At 37.6% G+C, this 13698-nt stretch overlaps 1 protein-coding gene across 1 annotated transcript in view; it reads left to right on the top strand.

Moving 5' to 3' along the window:
* Positions 1–2365: 2365 nt before the first annotated feature.
* CNGB3 (cyclic nucleotide gated channel subunit beta 3) overlaps positions 2366–13698 on the top strand; it is a 174904-nt gene continuing 163571 nt past the window's right edge. The window contains exons 1-2 of the mRNA XM_052651974.1: positions 2366–2476; positions 6410–6491. Of these exons, the coding sequence (XP_052507934.1) occupies positions 2366–2476; positions 6410–6491 (193 nt within the window). The remainder of the gene's footprint in view (positions 2477–6409; positions 6492–13698) is intronic.

A 13698-nucleotide genomic window follows, 5' to 3' on the forward strand; every position in this document is an offset into this window, starting at 1 on the left:
CTAGAACATATACAATGAAAGAACTCTATTTTTGATGACAAGGTGATACTAGAAGTGATGCAGCAAAGGTTCTGATAGTAATCATCGTTCCAGCTATTTAGGGAGACGGCAGAGATGCTGGGAAACATTAGTGAAAGAAATGGCATATTGTGGTGCCAAGTGTTGTTAAGAAATGCATGAATTTAAATTCTGTGAGTGTAATATGTTTAATTAGTTTTGCATTAAAGCAGAGATATAGGGAAAGCCTAGAGCTGTTCAGATCACGTCAAGGGCTTTCAGTTGATTTCTATTCAGCAGGGGTTGAGTTTCTACCTTAAATGGAGGCACTCTGGGGGCATAGTGTCCTCCTCCAAGGAGTTAAGGTTTATTGATTCAATTAAAAAATTAATAACTAGTGAAAGATATATTTTTAATAATTTAAGAAACTAATAACCCAACAGAATTATCTAGACTTCTAAAACTAAGAATCACATATATAGTATTCATAATATTTCAGCAATTTGTAAGAAAATAGTAAACTTGTAAGAAATTTTGGAGTACATTGCTTCTTAGCAATAAATTATATTTCTTCTAAAGTGATATTCGTCAAAAATACTGCCTCTGTATTATGGGCTCAGTAGTATCCCCTCAAAAATTGGTGATGAAGTTCTAATCTCCCATACCTCAAAACGTGACTTTATTTGGAGATAAGAGTCTTTTTTTTTTTTTTTAGTATTAAGTTTTTTATTTTTTTAATTTTAAAATCTTTAATTCTTACATGTATTCCCAAACATGAACCCCCCTCCCACCTCCCTCCCCATAACATCTCTGTGGGTCATCCCCGATAAGAGTCTTTAAAGAGGTCAATTAAAATAAGGTCATTGAAGTGGGCCTTAATCTAATGTAACTGGTGTCCTTATGAGAAGACAGAATCTGGACACGAACAGGAACAGAGGAAAGACGCAGGGAGAAAATGACTGTCTACAAGCCAAGGAGAGAGACTTGCAACAGCTCCTTTACCACAGCCTTCAAAGGAACCACCTTGTTATCTTGATCTCAAGCATCTAGCCTCCAGAACTGTGAGAAAATACATTTATGTTGTTTAAGTCAACCCAGCCTGTGGCACTTTGTTATGGCAGCTCCAGCAAGCTGATACAGTCTCTCTGCTTTATTCTAATATAATCATTATCGTGCATCTGAGATGGATGTTTAGGCTCCTGGGAATGGGGAACACTATCTCACTTTCCATTATATTTTCTAAAAAAAAATCATTAATCAAATAATAAAATACCAATTAAAATAATCACAGGAAGAAAAAAAAGAGAAAATGTAGCTACCTCACAGTGCGGCTCGGCTTTCCTGGCGGCTCAGAGGATAAAGCATCTGCCTGCAATACAGGAGACCCAGGTTCGACCCCTGGGTTGGGAAGATCCCCTGGAGAAGGAAATGACAACCCACTCCAGTATTCTTGCCTGAAGAATCCTACGGACAGAGGAGCCTGATAAGCTACAGTCCACGGGGTCGCAAAGAGTTGGACACGACTGAGCAACTTCACTTTCACTTTCTTTCACTTTCACAGTGCGGAACCAGAAATGAGGACTTTGGGGAAGTTGCTTTATATCATAAGCACTTCGTTTTTGTTCAGTCACTCAGTCATGTCCGACTCTTTGTGACCCCATGGACTGCAGCACCCCAGGCTTCCCTGTCCTTCACCATCACCCAGAGCTTGCTCAAACTCATCTCCACTGTGTCAGTGATGCCATCCAATCATCTCGTCCCCTGTCATCCCCTTCTCCTCCTGCCTTCTATGTTTCCCAGCATCAGGATGTTTTCCGGTGAATCAGCTCTTTACATCAGGTGGCCAAAGTATTGGAGCTTCAGCATCAGCCCTTCCAATAAATATTCAGGGTTTGTTTCCTTTAGGATTCACTGGTTTGATCTCCTTGCAGTCCAAGGGACTCTCAAGAGCCTTTAATCATTTGCATGTATTATTTTAATGAAAATTCAATAGATGGAGATAGGTAGGTGGGTAATTACAAAGAAAGAAAGAAAAAATAAACCAATGGGCAATGTGCCCACATTTAAATAACCATTTAAACAATTTAAATCAACAATGAAGTTTTAATTCTCACTTCTAAAGTATTCACAAGGGTATTTTGACTCTCTGAAGTTCATAAACAGAATTTAAATCACCCAAGCAGAAGTAATTTGCTGCTTTTAAGCCAAAGCCCTGACTAGCTAGAGAGTTGCCTCTAGGAATTAACCAGAACAAAATCCTGATTAAACAACTAATTGGCTTGTCTGCTAATGAAAAGAAAATCGAGGCACATTTCTCTACCTCAAGATACAGAGTCGTAAAACAGAAGTTTTCAGAACCACCTCAGAGATGCTTAAATCACTGACAATAAAATTTAACAAGGTGAAGCCTAGCGAAGGAAGCAATGAGAATATACAAGATCCTGATCCAAGCAGTGAGTCGCGGCAAGCCACAGAACAGGTATGTGCCCCCATGGCCCTAAATCACTCCTGATTCACATCATTTCCTGGCCGGGAGAGGGATTTTCATAAACACTGGGATATGTGATTTCTCTGAAGTTTTACCTGCTCCCGACTAAGTCATGGACTGTTCGTCTTTGGGGTTTATCCCCATCATTTTATATATACTGCATATATTGGCTTTAAAATGGACTAATGCGTAGAAGACTCTGTTACAGTTTGGAAAAGCCAAGTAAGACTTGTTGATTTGCACTTCTGCCGTCATCCAAAACGAAATCATTTCTCAAGTCTTAAGCATGATATATGATCTAGTTCCAACAGAGAAGGTCAAACATCCTGGTCTTAGTAAGCTATATTTTAACAGTGGTTTCTCTAGACCAGGAGCTCAATGAGGAGGAGTTTGCACTGAGGACAGCTCTCAGTATTTGAAGATATTTTTTGTTGTCACGGTTCAAGGGTAGGAAGTTACTGGGATCTAAAGGGGAAAGGCCAGAGATGCTGCTATAAATCCTAGAATGTGCAGGAGAGCCCTTTACAACATAGAATTATCCAGGTTAACACTTTAATATTACGAAAGTGGAGAAACCATGCTCTAGAAAATATATTTTCTTAAGTTTTAAGTCTGTTCACCTTTAAAATAAAGATAATACCTGCTTTGTAGCCTTGGTATACAAACTAGAGACGGTACAGATAAAGCATATAGTAGGGCAATTCTTATTACCATTATTAATCATTTGTATCTTTATGACAGATTTAAGTCCAAATGATAATCATATGATCAACATTCACTTACAGCTATCTATAAAACAATTTTCATGAATTACTCACTAGATTCACCTAAAAATCACAACATAAGATTTTTAAAACAAGAATTATTTTCTCATCTAAGAGAACTGGATGAAAGACGTCAAGTCCAAACAAGAAGGTACCTCAGGGACTGGCATAGCATGGTCTAATGATTCAGGTTTAAATGAGCCTGCTGCTGCTGCTGCTAAGTCGCTTCAGTCCTGTCCAACTCTGTGCGACCCCAGAGGTAGCATCCCACCAGGCTCCCCCATCCCTGGGATTCTCCAGGCAAGAACACTGGAGTGGGTTGCCATTTCTAGAGTACATAAAATATCAAGATTACCTAATGTTTGCCCTGGAAAATTTGCCTTCCTTTTCTGATTAACACTGACCGTTTTTGCAGTGGAGAGAATGAGAGAGAATGTGCTTAGCATGGCTTTACGAGAGTGTCCTTGACTTCTTTCTAAGTCTTGTGTCAAAATAAATATCTCTTAAATATATAATAATAAATAACTCAATCTCACACTTTAAGAGTTATTTATATGTTTAAAAACTTATAGACTGTCACAAATGTTGAGCTGGGTACTTCCCTTCTGCTAGCCTTGTTGTGTTTCTCTCTGGGAAAGTCACTACAGCGATGTTTGCCAACTTGCCAACTATCATGATTATTTTCCTACAGAGCACACAAAAAATAGCTAAAACATTATTATGGAGAACATAATAGCTAACAGGAATTACTATGTGCCAAACAAAGTGTTATCCCTTTTCAAGCACTATTGTATTGAATACTCACAATACCCACAGGCCCTGTTATAATTTGCTATTTACACACAACTGACAAATTGCAGACTGAATTGGAACCCTGTTCTGTCTGATTTTAGTGCCTGAGTGCTAAATCATTTAGGTTATGTTGCTACAGAACAGGAGAAATAGTAGTTGAATCAACTTTTCGAAATGCTTAACCTACAGAGAAAAAAAAGCAAGGGCCGGGGATGCTAGAGACAAGGCGAAAAAAAAAAAAAAAATTCAGGAGTTGTCTTTCCTTCAGAAACATTAATAGTGGAGAGCTAGTCAGAGCAGAACCCGGCAGAAGCGCTCTTACACATTCTGTGCCATTCTGACGGCCATAATTTATGGATGCTCACTCATCAGGAAGTCTGCCAGCATCACATATCTTAAAAGTCATATTAGGGAATTATTTGTGTCTACTCTTTCCAATAATATGTCAGTAAAAGGAAAATAGTTTTTTTCTCCAGTTTCAACGGTGCTAAATGTTAAAATTAACACAAAGTTAAACTTCTATTTTCCTCTACAGAATATAACCTTTTAAAATGACATTTAAACAACACGTTTCTGAAATACAAATAGATTATTTGAGTCCTATAAGGAAAGATCTAGGAATGAATAAATCAATTTGCATTGTATTTTAACTGTCATTTAAACAGTTAATTCTCAAACCAAAATATCATAGGTAATTCAGATTTGTAAATAGCCACTAAATCAAAAATTGAAAATTCACACTTGTCCAAACTCTCTCTCATACTCCAGAGTAAGGCATTATTCACATAAATTTATATTTATGTACACATAAAACTATGATGAAAATGTTAATGAATAATATGACGTAAAAGTACTTGGTTGAAGTCAGAAGGCTTTGTCACTATTTCATAATCTATCCAGAGATCTGTTTTCTAGGCAGTTAATCAATTCCTTATTCAATAATATAAGAATAATAATAGCTGCCTTGCCTAACACATATGATGTTACAAGGCTGAAATTAAATCATCTAATCCATTTGCTTTCCAGTTTAAAATGTGTCTGACATACAGTGTCTAAAAGTAATGTCAAGATTCATATCAAGGCTTATAAGACTCTCAAGACCCCTTCCTTCTTCACTGGCCTCATATCCTCCCATTTTTCCCCTTCTGAGCACTTCTGTGGTCTCCCTTCTCCTATACACACCTTAGGCTTTTGCTAAACATCCATCCTCTGGAGTATTTTCCATGCCTTGTCCATCTGGAAAACAAAAATCTCATCTTGATTTGTAAATTCAAGAGTCACTTTCTCTCTAACAGTGTCCATCCTTTCCCTTCCACTACAATAGAACTGACCACTCTACCTTTAGCCCCACTCTAGGGTCCACAAACACTTTCTCATCACCTATAACATTTCAAATCAGTTACATTTGTGTGTGTTTATTCCCCACGCAAGACTGGGAGCAGCCTCGGAGCCAGTTGTTCTGTGCTTTAACCTTATCTCTTGATTCACTCTGTCCCCACAGAAAAATCTTCAGGTATACATTGGCCACATCCAGCAAGATATACTTACATTTCGAGGAAAGCTTAAGTGTTCAGATAAATGATGAGGTAGAGGCAAATGAAATCGTGGAGGGAATAAAGAAGTGCGCTATGAGTAAAGACACCAAAGTGCTTTCTTCTCTCCATCATTTTGCCTTCTGTCGCTAAAGACTTAGCTCAGAACCAATGTTCAGGCTACGGGAAGTGAGAACCAGAATCATGAGAAACAAGCATCAGAGAGAAGCGGCAGCCACACTGGCAAAGACAGACTGTGGCCAACAAGCTGCTGACGTTGAAGCTGATTATCCGATAGGAGAGCCAGGAATATTCATCTGAGCGCAAGAACCATCATTTTTAGTATATCATAAACAAATGATCAGTTTTGATGATTGGCTTGATAATGAAATGGAAAACTCTTGTATTTACATCCAACTTCATTCTTATGTAAAATCACATGTTCAGTTTAGTTCAGTCGCTCAGTCGTGTCCGACTCTTTGCGACCCCATGGACTGCAGCACGCCAGGCCTCCCTGTCCATCAGCTCCTGGAGTTTACTCAAACTCATGTCCATCAAGTTGGTGATGCCATCCTACCATCTCATCCTCTGTCGTCCCCTTCTCCCACCTTCAATCTTTCCCAGCATCAGGGTCTTTTCAAATGAGTCAGTTCTTTGCATCAGGTGCCAAAGTATTGGAGTTTCAGATTTAGCATCAGTCCTTCCAATGAATATTCAGGACTGATTTCCTTTAGGATGAAATGGTTGAATCTTCTTGCAGTCCAATGGACTCTCGAGAGTCCTCCAACATCACAGTTCAAAATCATATATACAGTCTCTATTTTTTTTTCTCAAAGGGAGAAAACAAAAATGAAAAGAAATCTCTCAAAACCCAGATGCCACCAGTCTCAGCGGAAGAGTCACAGACCAAAATCCAAGGTAAGACTCAAATTTGTAGGAAAAAAAGTAAAAAGTATATTTCCCTGAAATGTATTGTCTGATGAAGCACAATATTCCTTGACTACATATTACCTAGGGTGATGTTTGAGACAATGTGAAGATATGGGTATTTACAAAAATTATTTCTTCATTCAGTCATTTATTCAATAGATGTCTTCTTTTTCACCTATCACATGCCAGGCTCTGGCCTGTGAATTAGAGATACAGTGATGAATAATTTGGGTCGTTTATGTTAATATAGCATATAGTTTTTCAGATAAGTGTTATGAAAACAATAAAATAGACGTGGCTTGTGCATGTGTAAAAGTTCTGTGTTCCTCTGCCAACTCTCCTCCAGAAGTCTTATCTATTCCTAAGGCTAACACATTCATTTCTATATTGATGATTCTAATTTCATATCGGACCAATTTCTTTTTTAAGACCCTGTTCAATATTTTCCAAGTAACCACTTGACAAATATACCTGAATGTTCTACTGCCATCTCAAAGAAAACATGACTAAAATTGAATTCCTTATCTTCTCCTTCAAATAAGCTCCCTCTCCTGATTTATTTCTATTCCTGTTTCTATCTTTTTTTTTCTTTTTCAGTCTCCTGGGCTCAAAACCTAATCGATGTTTTGTTTCTCTGTCTAGACTGCCCTACAGAGAAAATTAGCCACCAAATCTTCTTTCATAAGGGCTCTCAAACACACTTCATTCCTTTCCAATCCCAACACCAATACCATCCTTATTAGTAACTCATGCCTGCATGACTCCCAGGCCCTAAGTGATCTCTTCTGATTAGAGCTCTATTTCACCCAATCTTTCTCCTTTTTGTTCAGCCTCAACAGAATTAGCAGATTACTTTTTCAAAATTAATCACTATTTTGATCTCCCATCCCTGCTAGTCTCTTCTAAAGAACTTTGAGTGCCTCAATATTGCCTGCAGGACAAAATCTAAATTACTTCACCTGACTTTGTAGGATCTAATGAAATCTATTCCCAGTCCCTCTTTCTAGCCCTTCTCTCCGATTTCTCCTGAGTAGGAACACAATCACCAGGGAAACACAAAAATGATACAGGAATCACTAAAACAAAATATGCTATTGTTAAAAAATAACATAATTATTGTTATAAAACTAGGGTAAATGTCTTAGCTTTTCATATATTAGACAAAGGTCTATCTATGATCATTTTTAATGATTCTCTAGTTTTACTAGAATAAATCTTGGGGCTGAGGCACAATTGAGTTTTCACTAGCCAAAATTCCTGTCTATAAAGAGGAAAAATAAGAAGAATATGAAAATTACAAACAAGATTGTAAATAAACAATCACAAGAAAGGTTGTAAGTAAACAAATTACTCCAAAGTAATATCAACACACTCAAAAGCTGAAGAAATGGTCCCATTGCCATTATATCTGACTGCTCTTACTTAAGAGAAAGACAAAGGGTCTATGTGAAGAAAATAACAATTTAACAGAAAAATGTAGAATAATCTTGAATGACTGGAGGAAAATAATATGTTCCCAGTTTGAAAGATAACATTGTGGAAATAAAAATCTATTTTTATAATTAAGTCATATTTCTATTTTTATTATTGCTCTAGTTTTATTGATTTTGTTTATATATTTATTTTGAAATATAGTTCTAGATTTTTATTGTTCTTATTAGAATGAAGAGAATATTTACTCTTCTCTATAGAAATCAGCTATTTTGTCTGCTATCATTCTTTTGCATTTTCATCTCCTCCAAGATAACAAAAAAAAAAAAAAACAAAAAAAAAACAGTGTTTCTCAAACAGCCAGCATTTACCATTAACTTACCTAAGAAGAAAGAAAAAAAAAAAGTGAATGTTCGGCAATGTTTTTCAACATAAATGTAGTTTAATATCACCTCCTAACTCATTACTAAAGCTAGGCTCGTCAATTGTTAGATTATTTGATTTAAAATATTTACTATGATGTGTCATTGAAAGGAAAACATTTAATAAGCATAAGACTCTATTTCTGATAAAAGTTCACATATATAAATTTCCACAGATAGTAACTCCTATACCAAGAGGATATAATTAAAAAAAAAAAATGTGTTCTTGACATTTTTTTCCCTCCCATTTTTTGCTTTGCTGAAAGTTTTCACTTTCATCTCAGGTTGAGAGTTAACAAAATAAGCCACTCATCCAAAAATAAATAATGCAAACATTTGTTAGAGAATTATCTAGCTTATTTTAAATAGAAAGAGAAACAGAAAGAGCAGAAGATACATCACCAAACTGGGTTTTGACCAACAGTCAGCACTGGGAAGTCCCAAATCCCAGCATCTGGACTCCCAGCTGGGAAAGGGTCCCAGGCAGCGAGGCTGCACCCTGGGTGGGACTTCAAAGACTGCAGTTAGGGGTTCCCGCTTATGATCCCAGGACGGACACTGATTTCAGCATCCATCTGTGACCAGTTTGAAGCTCTGGATTCATGTTAGTTTTAGCGTGTAACACTTGGACTGTTGCTAAGGCTGAGACCTGGTTGCCCTGGCCCCCTCCGGGTCTCAACAATCTCAAGACTCCACCCACCTCCCCCATCTTATCTAAGGCGCTGCAGGTCTTGCACTCCCAGCAAACAGTCACTCCCAGTCTGGGCAGTGTCCAGGCAGGTTATAAGCAAGGTCAGAGGCCCACTCGGCTTTGTCTCTGAAGCCTAAACAAGACTATTTATTTAATTTCCCTAACACCTTAATGAAAACAAAACTTCAACCGAAAGACACCTCTCTCAATCTTGCCTCATTCCCACGTCCTCCTTTAGAGTAAGACTGCTTGAAACAGCTATATATACTTGTAGTCTCGGATTCATGTGGTCCCTTTCTTTTTTATTGAAATATAGTTGCTTTAATGTTCTCTTAATTACTGCTCTACAATAGTGACCCAGTTACACATACTCAGTTATACATACATTCTTTTCCATATTATTTTCCATTATGGTTTATTATAGGATATTGAATATCATTCTTTGCACTATACAGCTGGACCTTTTTCTTTTTTTTTTAATTTTTTTTTTTAATTTGACTGCACCTGGTCTATCTGCAGCACGTGGGATCTACTTCCCTGACCAGAGATCAAACAGAGGCCCCCTGCTTTGGGAACACGGAGTCTTAGCCACTGGACAGCCAGGGAAGTCCCTGCACATCCTTTCTACAAAGCCATCCTACGGCTGGGCCTTACTGCTTGTCCATTCCACATGGACTAGTCTGCATCTGCTGATGCTGGGCTCTCACCAGCCCTCTCCCACTCTCTCCCCCTTGGCAAGCACCAGCCTATTTTCTGTGTCCCTGGTTTGGTTTGTTTCATAGATAGGTTTATTTGTGCCGTAATTTAGATTCCACATATCAGTTCAGTTCAGCTCAGTTCAGTCGCTCAGTCATGTCCGACTCTTTGCAACCCCATGAATCGCAGCACCCCAGGCCTCCCTGTCTATCACCAACTCCCGGAGTTCACTCAGACTCACATCCATCGAGTCAGTGATACCATCCATCCATCTCATCCTCGGTCGTCCCCTTCTCCTCCTGCCCCCAATCCCTCCCAGCATCAAAGTCTTCTCCAATGAGTCAACTCTTCACATGAGGTGGCCAAATACTGGAGTTTCAGCTTCAGCATCATTCCTTCCAAAGAAATCGCAGGGCTGATCTCCTTCAGAATGGACTGGTTGTAAGCGATACCATATGGGGTTTGTCTTTCTCTTTCTCACTTCTCTCACTTAGTATGATAATCTGTAGTTGCATCCAGTTCAGTTCAGTCCAGTCGCTCAGTCCTGTCCGACTCTTTGCAACCCCATGGACTGCAGCACGCCAGGCCTCCCTGTCCATCACCAGCTCCCAGAGCTGCATCCATGTCACTTCCAATGGTGTCTTTCATTTTCATGGCTGCATAGTATTTCATTGCATATATGTATCACATCTCCTTTACACATTCATCTGCCAGTAGACATTTAGGATTTTTCCATGTCTTGGCTATTGTGAATAATGCTGCTACGAACATGGAGGTGCGTGTATCTTTTTGAATTATAGTTATGTCTGGATATATGCCCAGGAGAGGGATTGCTGAATCATTTGTTAATTCCATTTTTAGCTTTCTGAGTAACCTCCATTCTGTTTTCCACAGTGGCTACATCAACTTACATCCCCACCCACAATGTAAGAGGGCTCCCCTTTCTCCACACCCACTCCATCTCTTGACATCTTCTTAGCAACGATTTAAGAACATTATTTAATCTTCAGTTTTTTTCAAAAGGAATAGAAGGTTTTTCTGTAGATCATATAAGAATTTTCACTGCATACAATGAACTGTGGTTAACAAAGGGAGATATTGAGGAAGAAACACCCTACAGGAGAAATCAAATCTACATAAGCCAAAGGAAGAAAAAACCCACAAAATTGTCAGCATGATTCAATTAATTCAGGATGATTCAACTATAATTCTATTTTATTATCACCTTTTTTAGTTTTTATTGAAGTATACTTGATATACAATGTTGTATTAGTTTCTGGTTTGCAGAAAAGTGATTCAGTTATACATAAATTGTATATATATATATACACACACATATATATACATATATATATATATATACACACACACATATATATATACATACATATATATCGGAGAAGGTAATGGCACCCCACTCCAGTACTCTTGCCTGGAAAATCCCAGGGACGGAGGAGCCTGGTAGGCTTCAGTCCATGGGGTCGCTGAGTCGGACACAACTGAGCGACTTCACTTTCACTTCTCACTTTCATGCATTGGAGAAGGAAATGGCAACCCACTCCAGTGTTCTTGCCTGGAGAATCCCAGGGACGGGAGGGCCTGGTGGGCTGCCATCTATGGGGTCGCACAGAGTCGGACAAGACTGACGTGACTTAGCAGCAGCATACATATACACATATATACATACACATTCTTTTTCATATTCTTTTCCATTATGATTTATCACAGAATATTGAAGATAGTTCCCTATTCTATACCATAGGACTTTGTTTGTTACCTACTTTATGTATTGTACCTTGTGTCTACTAATCCCAAACTCCTGATTTATCCCTCCTCCACCTCCTTACCCCTCTCATAAACTTGAGTTTGTTTTCCATGTCTATTTCTGTTTGGACCTGGAGAAGGGAAAGGCTACCACTTCAGTATTCTAGCCTGGAGAATTGCATGAACTGTATAGTCTATGGGATCGCAAAGAGTCAGACATGACTGAGAGACTTTCACTTTCACTGGCTATCTGTATGTCTTCTTTGAAGATATGTTTATTTAGGCCTTCTGTCTATTTTTTTGTCTGGGTTGCTCATTTTTTCTTATGAGTTCTATGAGTTATTTGTATATTTCAGAAATTAAGTCCTTGTCAGTCACATCATTTGCAAGTATTTGCTCCTGGTCTGTGGGTTATCTTTTCATTTTTTATGGTTTCCTTTGCTATGGAAAAGTTTATAAATTTGATTTAGTCTCATTTGTTTCTTTTTGCTTTTATTTCTATTTCCTTGGGAGCCCTAAGAAAACACTGGCATGATTTATGTCAGAGAATGTTTTGCCTAGGTTCTCTTCTAGGAGTTTTATATTGTTATGCTGTATGAGTCTTTAAGCCACTTTGAGTTTAGTTTTGAGTATGATGTGAAGAGGTATTCTGACTTCATTGATTTACACACAGCTGTCCAACTTTCCCAGCACCACTTGCTAAAGGGACTGTCTTTTTTCATTGTATATTCTTGCCTCCTTTGTGGAAGGATTAATTGACCATAGGTATGTGGGTTTATTTCTGGGCTCTCTTCTGTTCTGTTGATCTGAATGACTGTTTTTATGCCAATATCATGCTATTTTGATCGCTGTAGTTTTGTAATATTGTCTAAAACCTGGGACAGTTATGCCTCTTGGTTTGTTTTTTTCCTCATGATTGCTTTGGTAATTCTGCCTCTCTTATATTTATATGATTCCATATAAATTTTAGGATTATTCATTCCAGTTCTGTGAAAAATTCATGAGTAATTTGATAAGAATCACATTAAATTTATAGATTGCTTTGGGTAGCATGACCACTTTAATAATGTTAATTCTTCAAATCAAACAGTATGAGATATCTTTCCATTTCTTTAAATCACTCTGTTTCCTTTATCAATGTTTTATAGTTTTCAGCATATAAGTTTTTCACCTCCTTGGTCAGGTTCATTTCTAAGTACTTTGTTTTTTGATGAGATCTTAATAGTATGAATTATTTTATAATAGTAATGGTCTCAAATCTGTGGTTCTCACATAAAAATATAAACTTAATGGCATGAAACCAAGGATCACATCTTCAGGATTTTAAGTTTATTCTTATTATATTTTATTCAAAGTGTATTTGTAAGCTTAATTTTCATGATTGGTAATAAAAACTCTTTGTGGAAGCTTCATTTAACAGAGGAGCTATTTGAGTAGGAAGGAGAAAAACAGCATCATTTAAATTTGTAAACTAAGCATGTCTTCAACATTTTTAATAGGAATAACAGATACTTTGTTTTGAAAAAGTAAAAGCAAAATTATTACTGCTTAAAGATAGCATCTTACACATGGTTGGTATTTTTGTGTTCTTCACTTCAAAACATGCAGGTGCAATGTCATAATATCTGCAGATGTTGATTTCTGATTATAGAACTCTTATCTTCTGCCGAGCATGGTTTAATTTATATCTGCCATGGAAATGAAGAATGCAATATATTTTGGATTCAAATAAAGATAACTTACTAAAGTCCTCTTTTGATTACAATCATCTTTCTTAGGATTGCACTTCATTTATGTTACATTAAATGCTTCTTTAAATAAATGTTTTGGTACCAGGAGGGAATATGTAAATAACTTACCTCGTGATTCCTGATGCTGTAAAGTGACTCTGTTGTGTGGAAGTGGATCAAAATTAGGTGCCCATTGCCAGTATGATGTGGTAGGTTGAATAATGCCCCCCTCAAAGATGTCCACACCCCAACCCCCAAAACCTATGAATTTCTTAACTTACATGGAAAAAAATTGCTGATGTGATTACATTAAGGATCTTGAGAATCAGAATATTAGTCTGGGTTATCCAGGGGACGTCAGTATGGTCAAAGGGTCTTTACAAGTAGAAAGCAAGAGGGCCAAAGGCTGAAGAAGGGGCTGGGATGAGGGAAGCAGAGGTTGCATTGATGTATTCTGAACA

This window comes from Budorcas taxicolor, chromosome 14 (assembly GCF_023091745.1).
Source record: "Budorcas taxicolor isolate Tak-1 chromosome 14, Takin1.1, whole genome shotgun sequence".
Lineage (NCBI taxonomy): Eukaryota > Metazoa > Chordata > Mammalia > Artiodactyla > Bovidae > Budorcas > Budorcas taxicolor.